This window comes from Hippocampus comes, unplaced genomic scaffold (assembly GCF_001891065.2).
Source record: "Hippocampus comes isolate QL1 unplaced genomic scaffold, H_comes_QL1_v1.1 scaffold22, whole genome shotgun sequence".
In the NCBI taxonomy this organism is placed as follows: domain Eukaryota; kingdom Metazoa; phylum Chordata; class Actinopteri; order Syngnathiformes; family Syngnathidae; genus Hippocampus; species Hippocampus comes.
The window spans coordinates 3238245-3255530 of NW_017806175.1; the positions used below are offsets into that span (position 1 = coordinate 3238245).

Consider the following 17286-nt stretch of genomic DNA (forward strand, 5'->3'; position numbering starts at 1 on the left):
ATATATTCTTGAAGAAGTAGCTTTTTTTGTTAAGTTCTTCAAAGAATGTTTTGTTGTTGTTGTTAAATACCAAATACTTCTTTTTCCCTTTAAATTTTGTAAAAGTGGCTGCTCCTGAAAAGCAAGGACTTTCGCTGTCTCAAAAAATAGGAATTTCATAAATGGTGGAATTTTTAAATGACTTTACTTGAAAACTGACTGAAAAAATGTCTTCAAAAAGTATTTTGTTGATGGGAAAAATACATTTTGGTTGAGGAAAAAATATTCTTGGTTGGTGACAATTTTTTTCTTGAAAAATAGATATTTTTAAACTGTTTTTTCTTGAAAAAAAATCTTGAGTGACTTTTTTTGTAAAAATGAGTCTTTAGCTTTGAAAAATATCTTTCTTGGAAAAATTGAGATATTTCCTCGAAACCACTTTGAAGAAAAGTTTCCTTGAATAAAGTTCGAGCTGTAAAATATCCAAGTAAGTCCTTTAGACTGATTTGAACTCTTTTCCCGACAGCAAATGGAGAGAATTTTGAACAAAGCCTCCAAAACACACAAGCATCGAGTGGAGGTATGTCCTCGCACACATTTGACTTTTTGGAATCCTGTTTCTTTTCTTTTTTGATGTGAAACAGCATTGAATTTAACTTTTTGTTTTTCCTGCAGGACTTCAATCGCCACCTGGACAACCTGACAGAACATTACGATATTCCGAAAGTCAGCTGGACTAAATAAAGTTTCCATTTTTGTTTTTTGAAAGTTACATTATGCCACTTTTATGTATGTACAATTAAAAGTTACTCATGGTCACATTTGGTCGTTTCCTGTCGAAGTCTCAAGTGTCTTGTGTGCTGTTTTGAATGAGTAATGAGAATCATGTGATGATCCTGCTTTGGAATTTCATCAAGGATCACACTGGAAAGTTTTACTTTTGTGCAGTAAGTTGGAAAAAAAAACCCTGCAGTAAAAAAAAAAATGTCTTAAAATATGACATTGGAAGTACAGTATAACCTTTTTTTTCAGAAAAAATATTTTGGTGGATGGAAATATATATTTTAAAAAAGGGGTGGGGGGGCAACGTTACTCTAAATTAATTATTGAAGAAATATCACTGTCACACTGAAGCTATATACAAACTAGAACTAAAAATTAAAATTATAAAAAAAAAATATGGATGACAGAAAAACTTGGAAGGAATAATATAATTACTGTATATATAATTCTCCAAAAAGTGCACATTTTCCCACTCCCCAAAACAAAACTTACCGGTATTTGAAAAAAATACTTATTTTCTACTCTGAAAAAAATGCAGCTTCTTCAGTCATGAACGTCTAGTGCATTAATGAGAAAAAAAAATTTAATATACTTCAGTCTTGCTTTTTATTCATACATATCAACCACGGTGTCAACCACAGCTCATTCGTAAACAATTAGCATGGCACATGATGTAAAAATCCAATTTAGCTGTCCATTACTTTTCCGTACTGTGACATTGCAACATTCAAATGCCCTTCAGTACAGCCACGTGATTCCCGTGTATTAAATTAAGCGTGCGTGATAAACTTTGATCAGGTTCACTTGGGTCCCAGCATTTCTCTGGGCTTGACCCAGCGATCGAACTCTTCCTCGGTGAGATAGCCCAGCTCCACGGCCACCTTCTTGAGCGTGGATCCCTTCTTGTGCGCCGTCTTGGCGATGGCAGCCGCCTTGTCGTAGCCGATGTGCGGGTTGAGCGCCGTCACCAGCATAAGCGACTCGTTCATCAGCTTGTCGATCCTCTCCGTGTTGGCCCGGATGCCCAACACGCAGTTGGCGCTGAAGGAGACGGCGGCGTCGCCCAGCAGGCGCGCCGAGTTCAGCACGTTTTTGGCCATCATGGGCTTGAAGACGTTGAGCTCAAAGTGGCCGTTGCTTCCGCCCACTGTCACTGCCACGTGGTTGCCCATCACCTGGGCGGCCACCATGGTCATGGCCTCGCATTGCGTGGGGTTGACCTTACCGGGCATGATGCTGCTTCCCGGCTCGTTCTCGGGCAGGATAAGCTCACCCAGGCCCGAGCGTGGGCCCGAGCCCAAGAAGCGCACGTCGTTGGCGATCTTCATCATGCTCACCGCCACCGTGTTGAGAGCACCGCTCAGCTCTACCAGGGCGTCGTGCGCCGCCAGCGCCTCAAACTTGTTGGGCGCCGTCACGAAGGGCAGCCCGGTCAGGGCGCAGACTGTGGACGCCATTTTCTCGGCAAAGCCCACGCGCGTGTTGAGGCCCGTACCCACGGCCGTGCCACCGGCCGCCAGCTCGTACACCCGCGGCATGGCCGCCTTCACCCGCTCCATGCTGTACTTCACCTGTTGTACATACCCGCTGAACTCTTGGCCCAGCGACAGTGGCACGGCGTCCTGCGTGTGCGTGCGACCAATCTTGATAATGTCCTGGAACTCCTCGGCCTTGGGGGAAAAAAAAACAGGAAGATTCAAGTCGGAATTGTAAAATAATGTTTTTTGTTGTTTTTCAGGGGGGTTGAGAGAAAAAAAACATTTTTATGAAAACAATTTTAGTGGCAAAAAGATGTATTTATTTCAATTAAAAAATCATATTTACATCATAATATATAAAATATAGAGTGTAATGATTTTTTTTCATATTTTAGATGGGGGGAAGGTTCTCATCTGAATCGGTTCTATTTTTTGACTCTTCTCGGTGGCACTGTTGTCTTAAATAAAATCGTTTAAGAAATAGTAAGTCAGTGTACATTCAGCCCAATGTTGAGCAATCTTAGAAGTCTTTTTGTTTTTTTTCACGAATGTTTAATTTTTGAGTGAATTTTTTCATGAAAAAATGTCTCAAAAACATTGGACTTTTTATTTTTAAAAGTTATAACGTGATCATTTTCACTTCTGCACCTGGCAAAACTAAACTAAACAACTCCTTCCAGTTCAGGTCACTAGTAAATCCCTATTTGGGAATGTGCATCTGTTTTTTTTGTATCTTCTAAATCAAAGTTGTAGCTACGTAACACCAATACTGTAAAATAATATGGCCTGTAAAACATTTAAGATTTAAAAGTAAGACAAACACACACCTACCGGTCCATCAGGCTTTCTTTTGTTTTGTCAAACGTGAAAATAAAACCTGTTACGTTCAAAGGTAAAATGTATCATGTTAAAACGGGGAATTTATCTGGTTGAAACATTACATTTATCACATTAAAACGTGAAAGTTTCCACGTTAAAACAAAAAAAAAAAAAGTTCTTACATCAAAACATTTATCATTACATAACATGAAATTAGTCACGTTAAAACATGAAATCGTGTTAAAACGTTAAAGTTATGTTCAAATGTGAAATTGGGAACGGTTTTTTCAAGTGAATTTCAATGTATTTTTATTGAACTTATTTTCCGGTATGGCGGTTTGGTTGTGCATCTGTACTTGTTAATCAGGTGTGGAGTAAGTTCAATAACTGTTTAATTGTCGTGTTGTACGAGCTGACAAACGGGATTGCTATGAGAATTTGCGGAATAAGATTGTGCTGTGCCATCGCGCGCAGTCGCATTGGCGTGTTGGCCTTTAAGTCTGCGGCTTTTCTGGCTCCCCACTGCATTTGTTTTGTTTGCAAACCGACTCTAAAGTACACTTGGGCGTTACAAAGTAGACTATTCCTGTAAAAAAAAAACACTGGAGAAGCACCCACTGTATTGATTTTACGTCAATATTTTAGTTGTTTATGACCACGGGGTCCTCTGGTGGCCACCAGAATGAAATGCGCGGTAAATGCATGAAATCGTGATATACATTTTAAATGATTTACATTCAGTTAATTCCGCATGTATATGGAGAGTAAAATACTGCGGGATTGTGGTTCTCAAAATGTGATACGTGCCTTGTCTGCCAGTGCGTCGTGCAAAGTCTGCAGGCCCGGGATGAGAACCTGGTGGACCTCTGTGGCTGCGGCGATGTGCATGGCCGTGGGGAAGGTGTCGTTGGAGCTTTGGCTCTTGTTGACATGGTCGTTGGGGTGGACCGGATCCTTGGAGCCCAGTTGTCCTCCCAAGATCTCGATAGCTCGGTTGCTTATCACCTCGTTGACGTTCATGTTTGTTTGGGTTCCGGAACCGGTCTGCCACACCACCAGAGGGAAATGATCGTCCAACTTCCCGATAGCCACCTCATCCGCCGCCTGGCAGATAGCGTCCGCGATCTTGGGGTCCAGACCGTAGTCTTTATTGACCTGGGCCGCCGCTTTCTTCAAGATTCCGAAGGCATGGATGATCTGGAGCGGCATTCGCTCGGAAGGTCCCCCGATCTTGAAGTTCATGGTGGATCTGACGGTCTGGGCGCCGTAGTATTTGTCCGACGGGACCTTGAGCTCGCCGAAGGTGTCCCGCTCGATCCTGAAATCCGAACTGGCCATCCTGCACGGGTTTATGACGATTTTACAGTCGGCGCGGACACTCGGCAAAGTCCGCAAGTTGCTGTTTAGCTGCTGGACACGTCGGAAAGAGCGCAACATGGCTGTACATTAGAGGTGAACACAGCTAGGAGGTCACGCTTGAGACACAGACTTTCGCATGGGGGGCTGCCATTGGGCGAATGGGAACACGAGTCCGCGACAGCCAATCGATATTCAGTTGGGGGCGCCGTTTCTGTTGTTTGAAGCCAATCAGAGGATGAGATCCGAATCAATCTGTGAAGTTTTTTATATTCCGGAACGAGTCTGTCCAGTTCAACGCGGAACCGAAACATCATTAAAACAATAAACGTCACTATCGCGAATGTTAAAACGGTTTAAACGTATTTTTAAAATTTTCAAAAGAAAACAAATAAAGCCAAAGATTTGTAGTGATTTAGGCACAGAAGCCAAATAATTATTCGTATCGCACTGCAACAATGATTTTTATTTCTGTATTTAAAAGAAGAAAAGAAAAAAAACCTTGACTTGTATGGGCAAAGACTTGTGTGTACACTATCATTAGCATTTTCCATATATTTAGATACCGTGTTTTATATTTAATATTTTCCATTATTCCATATAGTGAACATTATTATTAATTCTGCATGTCTGCTTTGCCTCGTGTTGTTAATTTCCTTTGTGAATGGATTATCTATCTTTAGCTAGCTCGCTCTCCTTTGGGAAAAAAATTATGTTTCATGTTTGACAATACTACTTTTTTCTTTAATAATTATTCATCTTTTTCACAAAATATACTTTCTCTGGAAGATGTAAAATGTTTGTCCTCCCAGTTTAAAAACTGCCTACCTTTGATTAAGGTCTTCTAAACGTTTTTTTTTTTTTTCATGTTATTCAGGTAGTATGGTCTTGTCGCTGTACATTCACAAAGTGTAGGGCAGTTCTGTACTGACTGGACACACCTGCCCACACTGCTCATCTGGTGACAACACTGGCTGATGCAGAAGCGCTCTCCTTGACGTCTCCAACATCGTTAGTGGCCAACATTTCTGCTCAATGTGAATCAATTTTCATCAGAGAACAACACTGAGGCCCATCACGTAAATAGCCCATTCATATCTATCTATCTATCTATCTATCTATCTATCTATCTATCTATCTATCTATCTATCTATCTATCTATCTATCTATCTATCTATCTATCTATCTATAAATATCGCTTTAATAAGAGCGGGTCTTTCCCCTGAAATCACATTTTCAATTAAAAATATGCATTTACATCCCTAACAGGATATCCTTTATTCTGAAGGTATCAGTAGAAACCTCACGCGGAAGTCGACACTGGTATTTGGGCTTGTGTGTTCTCGCGGTAACGCTTAGCTTCGTACACCATTAGCTTCCCTTAGCTAACGCTGTCGTTTTTCGGCTTTGCGCGTCGACCTGGCCAACGCAAACCGGGAGAGACACGCCGAAGGCCCATCGGCTGTTATTCCTACTTTTGTCACCTGGCCGCCGAAGGGAGCGGGACCATGCCGCACAACTTCCAGCCCGGAGACCTGGTCTTCGCTAAAATGAAGGGCTACCCCCATTGGCCAGCCAGGGTAAGGAGTAAGCTAACACTGGCGGTAGGAGAAGGAGGCGGAGGGGGAGTGGAGGCGAATACATCCTTGCAGCCGTGCGACCTGGACACGCATAGAATGTCACCATTATCGAGCTTTACATTTTCCACTTGGCCTCTCTGTGGGCATGCACGGCAAGTCCGGTTTGCATGCGAAGATATCGGCCTCGTCTCCATACATTACGAGCGAAGCGAACGTTATTTTCCTTCGGACTGACAAACGACGCAACTGTTCTGCCCCAAACTCCTCGTCACCTCAACGCTAAAATTATTGACATCGGCTGCAGTGAACTAGCCAAGCATATGATGTTGATATTGGGATGGTTGATGCTGTAATTTTCTTTTCATTCTTTAGATTGAAGACGTGGCTGATGGTGCAGTGAAGCCCCCACCAAATAAAATTCCAATTTTTTTCTTTGGTACTCATGAAACGTAAGTACGGCACTGTTTTGCAAAAAATACCGATACCTGTAGATTAAATATGCCACTGTCCAATGTGACACTTTACATTTGTGGCAGTTACACCAATGACAGGTCTGTTTGTGTTGTTTTGAAGTTATTTATCGGTCGTTTTCTTCCAATACATTGATTTTCATACAATCACTGTTTTGCGATATTGGCGGTATCTGTGGCACAGTGAAGCTTCTACTTGGTAACATTCCAATTTTCATGTTTGGGACTCATGAGATTTAAGTTTGTGACAGGTTTAGCAGATATAAATGTCCTTTGTATGCTCAAAAAAATGGCAGCCGTTCCGTTTTGATAGTAGTGCATTTAATTTTAATGTCATTCATATGTTCTTCTCTAGGACTCCCAAAATGATTGGACAGAACTGTTTTGCATAAAATACAGATATTTGTGTCACTACTGTCCAATGCTAGAAGTAATTATTATCCCATGCGCTGCTTAACCGTTATCATGCACGTTTTTCTTCATATGCATTGTTTACGAGGAAAGCGGTATATTGTTATACTGTCTGTATCAGTGGATTAACAACCTGGCCACTTTAGACAGTTCAGTAAAAATTTCCTGAGAGACAAACAAAATGAAAGTACTCTACTTACTGTTTTCACACATGTTCCATATGTGTAGGAACTATTGAAACTATTGCATATCACATTGATGGTAGTTGCAAGGTGGACAGATCAAGCTCTCACCATCGGGAAAAAAAGAACGTATTAATTGTAATGACAGTAAAAAAAAAAAAATCTGCTTAACAGAAAACGTTGTTGAACTGTGATGTAGCATAGGATTACTTTATCATCATTGCAGTTTATGATTACATCCTGCAGAACCAAAATTTCTGACTGTCCGCGGTGGTTTTACATAAAGTAATTTTCTTTTAATTAGTTGAATTTTTTATTACATTGCCGTTGTGCAGGGCATTTCTGGCAGCCAAGGACCTTTTTGCCTATGAAAAGTACAGCGATCGCTATGGAAAGTCCAACAAAAGGAAAGGCTTCAATGAAGGCTTATGGGAGATCCAGAACAATCCACATGCCTCCTACAGTGCTCCACCTGTGGTAAGCCGCACCTACTACCCTCTCTCCAGAGGGTACGCTACGTAGAAGAACCAAGCTCTGAAGCGAATGGCAAAAAAGTGAGAGTAATTGACAATCCCCCTTAAAAAATAATAATAATAATTGTCTATAATTTAACCATACCACAAACTATGATCCCCAAACACTTAAATATAATTTCAAATTCATCTTAGATTATCCTTTCAAAATAAGTGGCTTGCAGAAGATTCCATTTGGGGAAAATAAATGCACTGCAAGCGTGGGTGTATTTTGCCTTTGCAATCAGTATAACTAGCAATTGTCAAGGAATAGCAAGACTTTCATTGTTTTGTTAGCTTGAGGTTTTTGTAGCCACTCAACAGAGCGGAAACATACACATGCGGTGAAGAGTCTGTCACATCTGCTAACAAGCCAGGCTAAACTTAGCTATTAGCTACTTGATTTATCCAAAAGGGTAATTCACATAGGTGAGATTCAATTTCCATAAGCCAGTCGAGATATATCACTTCAATATACTGAGGATAGGTTGCACAAGAAAAACGCAGAAAGGTGAATTTGTGAGTAGAGAGAGCTGAAGTAGGATGGGGGTTAACTATGATTACATTTTAGGTTTCACAACGTTGCTGACTTGTTTTTTTGTTTTTTGTTTTGTTTTTTTTTGTCCTTAGCCCGCCAGCTCATCCGACAGCGAGGGCAACAATGCTGGCGGAGGAAGCGACGAAGACGAGGACGAAGATGAAGAAGCTCCCGTGCCCAGGAAGGCGGAGTCGGCAAGCGAGGCGGATTCTGATTCCGCCAGTCAAGATAGAGGAAGGGGACGAGGAGGAGGAGGGGGGAAGAGGAAGCCGCCGGCATCTAAAGTACACATCTTCATAATAAATTAATTTATTTATTAAACGTTCTGAGTTTTCTTGACTGTAAGTAAGTACATTAAAATAATTGATTTGCAATTTGCTTTGGCCCATTGCGTTGGTGTCCCCTCTTAGCGTCCGCCTCCCCCAAAAAAGACTCGACGCTCATCCAGCGACAGAGACGAAGAAAGCGGATCCCTGTCAGAGTCAGAAGCCACCCCTTCGGAGTCGGAGTCTGGCAAGAACAGTGACCAGGTCATTAGACATAAACACACTTAAGAAAAAAATTAAAGAAACGATTATCGTGTCATGCCATGTTTCGTGTTTTTCAGGATTTTACTCCGGAGAAGAAACCAGTTGGACGAGGTGGAAAGAAAGCAGCAACAGCAGGCAGAGGGAAAAAAAAAGTAGATGATAACCCTTTATTCCAATTTTTTCCCCCTCATATTTTTTACCCCTGATAGCACCTATCAATCATGAATATAAAACACATAAACGCAACATTTTTTTGGACTGTATTTCAGTGAACAGTTGGGGGGGGAAAATCATGTTTTTGTTTTTTTTTTAAAGTATGTATCCATCCATTTTTTTATCGCGCTTGTCCTCATTAGGCTCGCAGGTGTGCTGCAGCCGATCCTACCTGAGTTTGGGTGAAAGATGATGTGCAACCTGGACTGTTTACCATCCTATCACAGGGCACATATGGACAATCAGTCATTCACATTCACACCCGTGTACAATTTGGTCTTCAATGAAACATATTTTGGGGGTGTGGGAGATAGCCAGAGCACCCGGAGAAAACCCACGCAAGCATGGGGGCGTACATACTAAGTCTAAAAGGCAGGACCCACATTGGAAAACGCAAACCTCGGAACTGTGTGGCAAACATACTAACCAATCATCCAATGTGCTGCCTGCCCATCTAAATATTTCAATTCATAAAAATGATTCTAATTAGAGGCTTGGTTGTTTTTTTCTGAATTAATTATAAACCCAGAGCGTAATAAAATACCTTTTTCTGGACCCTTGCAGAAAGATTCATCCAACTCAGATTCAGACTCAGAATCGAGATCTGAGAAGAAAGCGGCAGACAGTGACTCGGAGGATGAAAAGCCCCGACCGGCTGTGTCCGGTTCCGAGTCTCAATCCGGCTCTAAGTCTGACTCGGAATCCGATCCTCCTCCACGGAAGGCTCCGCCAGCACGCAAAAAAGCTGCGGGCAAGTTTGAAAGTTTGATTCTGGTCACTGTCCTTTTTTTTCCCCTCCCCTTTTACACTCGCTTCCGATATTGCCGTCCACAGAGAAACCAGCACCAAAGCCTCGTGCACGGAAACCCAAAGCTCCGCCTCCGAAGCGGGCAGCATCATCGTCATCAGACAGCGACAGGTCAGACTTCTTCCCGAATCATATGCGCAGACGTTCTAAATCTCCGTAAGCGTCAGGCCCTGTATCCCTACAGCGACAGCGAGCCGGACCGTATCAGCGAATGGAAGAAACGAGACGAGGAGCGACGGAGAGAACTGGAGGAGCGGCGGAAAAGGGAGGAGGCGGAGGAGCTTCGCCGGTTACGGGAGCGCGAAAAGGAGGAGGAGGAGAAGCGGAAAAGAGAGAAGGAGATGAAAAAGGACAGCGAGAGCAGCAGCTCGGATGAAGGCGTAGACGATCACCCGCTGAAGAGGTCCAAGAAACCCCCTCCGCCCCCAATTCCGGCGCCATCTGACTCCGACTCTCCGCCACCCGCAGAGGTAAAAGGAGCCCCGATTGTTCGGGCGCACTCACACGAGGACGGCGATTCCCAAAATTGATTGAGACGAGTCACAGTTGACATGAGAAAAATCTCACGGCGCGCCATCGTCGGTTTCATTTGTTTCCTGACCGCACCCTTCAGTCAAAACACGTGTGGTTCTATTAATTATCCATCCATCCATTTTCTGATCCGCTTTATCCTCACAAGGGTAACGGGGTGCTGGAGCCTATCCCAGCTGTCTTCGGGCAGAAGGCGGGGGACACCCTGAACCGGTTGCCAGCCAATCGCAGGGCATACAAAGACAAACAACCAATTTAGAGTGTTCAATTAGCCTGCCATGTTTTTTGCAATGTGGGAGGAAACCGGAGTACCCGGAGAAAACCCACGCAGGCACGGGGGAACATGCAAACTCTACACAGGAAGCCCGGAGCTGGAATCGAACCCGGTACCTCTGCACTGTGAGGTCGACGCGCATAAACGTATCAGGGATCACTCTCATATAATGATCACTTCAACTGTTCACATTAGAAGTAAACAATTTATTGTTGGACTCAGTGAAAACATGAACAAATTCACTGGCCTGTGTTTATTTCTAAAACACCCATTGGTAGGACCTGGCTCATCTTTGCTCCTTGCTTACCTTGACTACCACCACCCACATTCCTCCTTCCCCAGTTGTCTTCCCAAAGTCCGTACTACTTTTGCTCGATTCTGCGTTTCAATTTTCTGCCCTAAACGACTGGAAGACTCTCCAACAAATAATTAAAATTCACCTAATTCATCCCAATGTCAGTGTTTAAAAAGTTGGCGAGGGATGCTGGACAGAATTGCTCCACCTGTTTTTGTCGTATTCTAAACTGCAATGTATGTAACGATGTCACATTGTGCAGTCCGTCGTGTTTGCATTTGCCTTCGGTTTGCATTGTTTAAGGCAAGGCATGGAAAGGCAGCTTTATTTGTGTCGTGCATTTCACGCAAGGTCACTCAATGTGCTTCAGGTAGTTGCAAAACCTGTAAAGCCAAATTACAACATTTAAAGGCAAAAGAACATAAGATATATTTTTTATAAAACAAGAATTTAAGACACTCAAAATCAAAGTAGAAAAATAAAACAGAGTTTACGAAATTTACTCAAAGAACATGCAAAGTAAGAGTATAAATTTGGAAAAACTGATGAAATAGAAATGCTTTAAAAGTGCTGAATCATCATTATTGACTCTGCTACCTGCAGCCTTGTTGGCATTGCAAATGAGAATCTGTTCTCGATTCTTTTGCTTGGATAAATAACGGCTAAATGAATCAACATTGCGAATGACACAATGGAAAAACAGAGGTGCTCGAAATAATCCACAGTCATCCTTGAACAATCACTGATGAATTTTCCGCTGTTTGCTTGTATCCGTCAAAGGCGAAGAAACCAGCCAAAAAGTCGGACAACCAAAACAAAGGCCGACTAAAGAAGGCAAAGGAGAGAAAGGAGAAAGAGCTCAAAGAGAAGAAAGCCAAACGGTCTGAGGAGAAGTCCAGAGCCAGGTGAGCCCCCCCCCACCTTTTGACAGGACAACTCACGTGCACTCCAGCGATACTACTCCATGAATGAATGAATGAGTGTCTTTTGTCTCCTTGAGGTTCAAGCCCGAAAAATCGAAACACAAACCAGAGAGGCCTCCACAGAAGAAAGTAGAAAAGAAAAAGGGTAAGGAATGTCTCTTGCTGGGTGGCAATCAGGCAGCACACGGCGAAGGGAAATTTCCTGTGGAATGCTGGAATTGGAAAACGAATCTAAATGCTCGTTCTGTGCATCCCATGTCAGAACCGTCACCGGAGGAAAAACTTCAGAAACTCCACACAGACATCAAGTTTGCCCTCAAAGTCGACAACCCTGTAAGTGGCCTCCCTGTAACGGGTCCCGATTCATTATTTGTGATTTATTACAATGAGAATTATTTGGCAGTCAGTCGCCAATTTCCCACTCACCTAGTGACCATTTTTCAAAAAAAAAAAAAAGGTGAGGTCTTGTCCAGGGAAGCCAAGACAAACAAGTATTATAAAAAATTATGAGATTTATTCGAGAAAGGAAAAAAAAAAAAAACATGGAGCGACACCGTTCACAGATCTGTTAAGGGAGCCTTCTCCGCCCCTGCCCCCCCTGCGTCTTGCGCTGTCATTTTATCTTATTTTCTTCTATTTGGGAGGGGCGAAGGTCAGCACAATCAGCATTTTGAGCAGCTACACAGAACGCAGACTAGTGCATGAACAGGCACCTTTGCTTATCTGCAAAATAACTGGTCAGCATTCAAAGGTACGAACAGTTACTTATGTTTTGCCCTGTTAGATGTCAAATTCCCATTACAATTCCCCTCTTTTGATCCTAAGGATCAACCAGGAGGGAAAAAAACAAAACAGAAACAAAGGCACAATCCAATATGCGAAGAGAGAGGTTCCCAAAATGTGCATCCGACTGAAGAGACATGAATCCGTGCGAAGAAACAGACAACGTGAGCAGAGTCGTTTTCACGTTGTTTTGCACCTCACAAAAGACGAGTCCAGTGGAAGACAATCGCAGAGTCAGTTCCGCTCGACATTGCCAAAGGCGTGGTGCGGCTGAACGTGACTGAATTAGACAATCGCGAACAAATTGCACTTGGCGATTGAACACGTCAATCAAGTGGGTGGATCATTTGCAGTGTCTCGCATGCTGAAAAAGTGTGGGCACCCCGGGTGGAAGTGAATTTTGTTGCCCTGTGCGCCTGTGCACGTGCGATGGCAATGACAATTTGATCAATTGTCTGTGTGTGCCATGCAGGACATCGAGCGGTGTCTACAAGCCCTGGAAGAGCTGGAAGGTGTGCCCGTCACCAGCCAGATCCTCCACAAGAACGCCGACGTCATTGCCACGCTGAAAAAGGTGCGTCCCCGCCTCCGACTGTGACCCTTACGATAGAAATTCATCTGCAGGGTCCTCTGTGTGTGTGTGTGTGTGTGTGTGTGTGTGTGTGTGTGTGTGTGTGTGTGTGTGTGTGTGTGTGTGTGTGTGTGTGTGTGTGTGTGTGTATTTTGCCGCCTCCGGTGTTCTCCAATGCCTGTATCCCTCTTTGCAGATTCGGCGGTATAAAGCCAGCTCTGCCGTCATGGAGAAGGCCAGTGAGGTGTACAATAAGTTAAAACTTCGCTTTGTCGGCAAAGCAGAAACGGCAGCTAAACCCAAAGCAGAGAAGGAAGGAGAGGACAATGCGAAGGAGACACAAGACATAGGTAATAAATAAATGAATGATCCGGGTTATGTGCAATTTGACAGCACGAAGGCGTGTACGGGCGCCCCGGTGGGCGACTGGTTAGCGCGTCGGCCTCAGCGGTGCAGTGTTCGATTCCGGCTGCCGCCTCCCAGTGTGGAGTTTGGATGTTCTCCCCGTGTCTGCGTGGGTTTTCTCCGGGTACTCCGGTTTCCTCCCACATTCCAAAAACATGCGTGGCAGGTTAACGGAACACTCTAAATTGTCCCTAGGTGTGAGCGCGGATGGTTGTTTGTCTATGTGTGCCCTGCGATTGGCTGGCAACCAGTTCAGGGTGTGCTCCGCCTACTGCCCAAAGACACTTGGGATAGGCTCCAGCACGCCCTGCGACCCCTGTGAGGATAAAACGGATCAGAAAATGGATGGATGGAGGCATGCACAGGGACGCGATAAAAATAAAAAGCTTTGTCTCCCCAGACACCACTGCTGTGAACGGAGAGTCGCGAGAGAAAAAAGACGAAGACGGAGAGGAAAAAACTGCCGAAGCTGACAGCAACGACCACGCCGATTCAAGTCCAATCAGGTGAATGTGATGCACTTGTTTTGGTTTTTGAATTTATTTGTCAGGGATTCAGGGTAAATTCTCAAGCAGGAGTTGCTCGGAATTCTCAGAAATGCTTGAGTAGAAAAGGGGGGAAAAAAATCTATACACGCATTGTTAGTGAGAAAAAGGTTTCCCTTGTAAAAATAGGACTTTACACTTGTAAGACCGCCACTCATTTTCTCCCCAAAATTGCAGTTTTAAGGGTACATTTTCCACAAACATGACTATGCTCATAGGATTACTGCTTTTTTTTTTTCCATTGGAAAAATGTGATTTTATTCTTGAAAGAACTATATTTTGAAAATAAAAAACTTTATTCTCATTTTCTTGGAAAAGTATGAATATTCTGGAAAGATTATGACCTTTTTTCTGACAAAATATGACCTTAGTACCCTGATTACTTTTTTAAATCGAGCAATTTATTCTCCTAGATCAGGGGTCCCCAACCGCCGGTCCGCGGACCGGTACCGGTCCGCAGGGCATTTGGTACCGGGCCGCACAGAAAGAACTTGCCTTATTTCCGTTTTATTTATTTCGGAATACGAAATGTGTTTTATTTTGAAAAATTACCGGATTCTCTGTTACATCCGTCTGTGTCACGCTTGACTCACGTCAAGGCACACTTCTCGGTCACCTGACGATGACGCTCATAAACAAAACGCTGAAGCCCGCAAAATGTGTAAAAAAGCTGCTTGGAGATCGCAAATGACGGCGGCCTTAAAAGTACGTTCGAAACAACTGGATCAAAGTTATGGCTGAATACTCTGAGATCGCCACAATAGCACTGTGGCTATTTCCGACATCCTACCTGTGTGAGGTGGGGAGTTTCTGCAGCAACAGCGACTAAAACAAAATTACGAAGTAGACTGGACATAAACCACACACTTGAGGTGTCATTGTCTCCTATTACCCCGAGATGGGACTGTCTGATTGCAGAAAATCAAGCTCGGGGCTGTGGTGAGTCGTCATTTTCATGCACTTTGAATTTGCGTTGTATCGTATTTTGAAGGCATTAAACATTACCAGAGCGATAAGAGTGTTGCGACCAGATTAGACGCTCCTTGTGTTTATTATTATATTTCGAAAACACCACAGTTTTCATGCAGCTCATACCATATTATTTTGTTGTATTAATTCCGCCACACCTTAAATGCCGGTCCCTGAAAATATTGTCTGACTTAAACCGGTCCGTGGGGCAAAAAAGGTTGGGGACCCCTGTCCTAGATCATTTCTCCCTCCAAAAATACAAAAGATTTCTACTTTTTTTTTCAACTTTATTCTTCTAAAATTACTTAATTCTCCCCCCGATCCCCTCACCCCCAAAAAATATTGGAATATTGTAAGATATCAATATGAATATTTCCAGAAGATGACTACTTTTTCATATATTAATACAACAATCTTGTTAGATCACCAATTTGTTGTTCAAAATCTTTCGTCACGTAATTTCTGTGACATGATCAAAAAGGTGTTTTAAAACTAGAGTAATATTGCAAAAATAGTTGTAGAGTTAGGCTAATAAAGCTGAGAAATAACAGGAGATAAACCATAAAATTTGGAAGGAAAAAATGTAGCAAACTTAATTACCGAAACAAAACTGAATTGCAATCATGATTCCGTTGAATACTTTGTGCACAGGCGGAGCCCGGATAGCCCGCAGCAGACTGACGAATACACCCAAGCAAACAACAACAACAACAACAACATTTCTGCAGAGATGGAAGCATCCCCTGCTGAAAGTTAAACAAAAGATGCCCTCCAAACAACTACAGCAGTGGACCAAGCGCAAAAGATGGAAGACAACACTGAGACACAATCGACATCGCTCGCTCTACGTCGGTGTCCTTGCTGCGGACATTTTCAACTTTTCACACTCTCAGTAGATTATTTTGTATTTTATTTTTTGTCCATTTTGTCAGTGCAGAAAGGAAATCTTAATAATGTGATAGTTTATGCTGCACGTGTCACATCTTTAAGTTGCAAAAATGTCTTCTTCTTTCATGACTTTTTTTTTTTTTTTATAAAGCTGCTTGTCATACCGTACACATATAGGTTTAATACGTGCACTTGTGAACTCAATTTGGGCTGACAAAGGTATGCTTTATGAATTTTGAAACTTGATGAATTTTTCACCTAGATGCCCGGATGTCTGTCGGCTTCCTTCCGTATTTTTTTGTGTTTGTTTTTAATAATATATAAATGCTACAAAAACATCACAAAGAGCACCCGTTGTTTGTATTTGACATTTTGAGAGTGGTGAACTTGTCTTTAAGTTTGTGTTTTTTTTTTTTTTTAATGTGTAAGGCAATGAGTTAACAGGTCCATTGACTTTTTATAGCTTTGTTTTCACATATTTGCAAAAACAAAAAAAAAAAGGGTCTTACACACACGCATTGTTCCGCTGTAATGTTTGCTTCTGATAAATTTGCGTGTTGATGTAATAATTGCGCTCCAAAAAGTGTGGAGATCTCATGTAGCTGCAGACTTCAATGAAATCCCTCAAGAATAAACAGTACAAACGGCAGGTGGTGAACAGTAGCATTTTATCCTTTTCTTAGTCGAGACTGTAATAAAAAGCCTCTTGTGTGAATTTGCATATTGCATAGTTATTTGCCCATGTTAACAATGGAAATGCAAATATGTTCTGTTCCAAACTAAAAATAAAAAAATGACTTGAATCCAAAGTTAAAAATTAGGTGTGGCCTTGGGGCCACAATTAGCTGGTTTAGTTCTTTAATTTGTACGAAAACAAAATTATTCAGTACTGCCAAATGCAATATATAAGTAATATTATTCAAATAAAAGCTTTTACATGTACATTTAGTAAAGAGGAAAGGTATATTAGTAAAATTAACAATATGACACAGATAAAAATATTAATTGGTAAATAATTCAAGTTAAATTCTAAATAAAACTGAATATAGTGACATTGTCTATCATACGCTAGGTAAACAACGATTATCTTATTAAAACGTTTTTAAAGAAAACGAAATACATAAAGTGACCATGATTTCTGTTACTAAAATTTACAAAAAAAACATTTACGGTAATCAAATAAGCATTTCTTAAAATGTCATTCAATAACTGGTATATTGACATGAATACTGGAAAATAAATTAGGAATAAAATTAATGAGCATTTTTATGAAAGCAAACACATTAAATAAAACAATAATTTAATATTTCTGCTCAAAATAATTGGTTGATTATAATTCAATGAAATATAAAATAACCACAAAAATTAGCGTGATTTATTAATGGTAAAAGAAAATTATTTCATATGTAGTAAAATAATACAATAAATAAATGGCATATTCAT

General features: G+C 41.9%; 3 protein-coding genes across 3 annotated transcripts in view; 2 read left to right on the forward strand and 1 right to left on the reverse strand.

Moving 5' to 3' along the window:
* Positions 1–802, forward strand: part of fam32a (family with sequence similarity 32 member A) — a 2464-nt gene extending 1662 nt beyond the window's left edge. Inside the window, exons 3-4 of the mRNA XM_019896817.1 lie at positions 506–559; positions 655–802. Coding sequence (XP_019752376.1) covers positions 506–559; positions 655–723 — 123 coding nt within the window. The 3' untranslated portion in view covers positions 724–802. The remainder of the gene's footprint in view (positions 1–505; positions 560–654) is intronic.
* Positions 803–1351: 549 nt separating this feature from the next.
* Positions 1352–4725, reverse strand: fh (fumarate hydratase). The gene is made up of 2 exons (XM_019896805.1): positions 3867–4725; positions 1352–2432 (listed from the first exon to the last, which is right to left on the reverse strand). Exons 1-2 carry the CDS (start codon positions 4494–4496, stop codon positions 1563–1565), a joined length of 1500 nt encoding a protein of 499 aa, XP_019752364.1. The 5' UTR covers positions 4497–4725; the 3' UTR covers positions 1352–1562.
* A 989-nt stretch (positions 4726–5714) lies between these two features.
* hdgfl2 (HDGF like 2) lies at positions 5715–16498 on the forward strand. Its single transcript, XM_019897278.1, has 16 exons — positions 5715–5995; positions 6368–6444; positions 7394–7535; positions 8201–8392; positions 8519–8638; positions 8716–8790; positions 9416–9602; positions 9686–9770; positions 9844–10129; positions 11540–11664; positions 11760–11827; positions 11945–12015; positions 12938–13039; positions 13233–13386; positions 13842–13947; positions 15607–16498. The coding sequence occupies exons 1-16, from the start codon at positions 5924–5926 to the stop codon at positions 15710–15712; spliced, it is 1968 nt and encodes a 655-aa protein (XP_019752837.1). The 5' UTR covers positions 5715–5923; the 3' UTR covers positions 15713–16498.
* Positions 16499–17286: the final 788 nt, after the last annotated feature.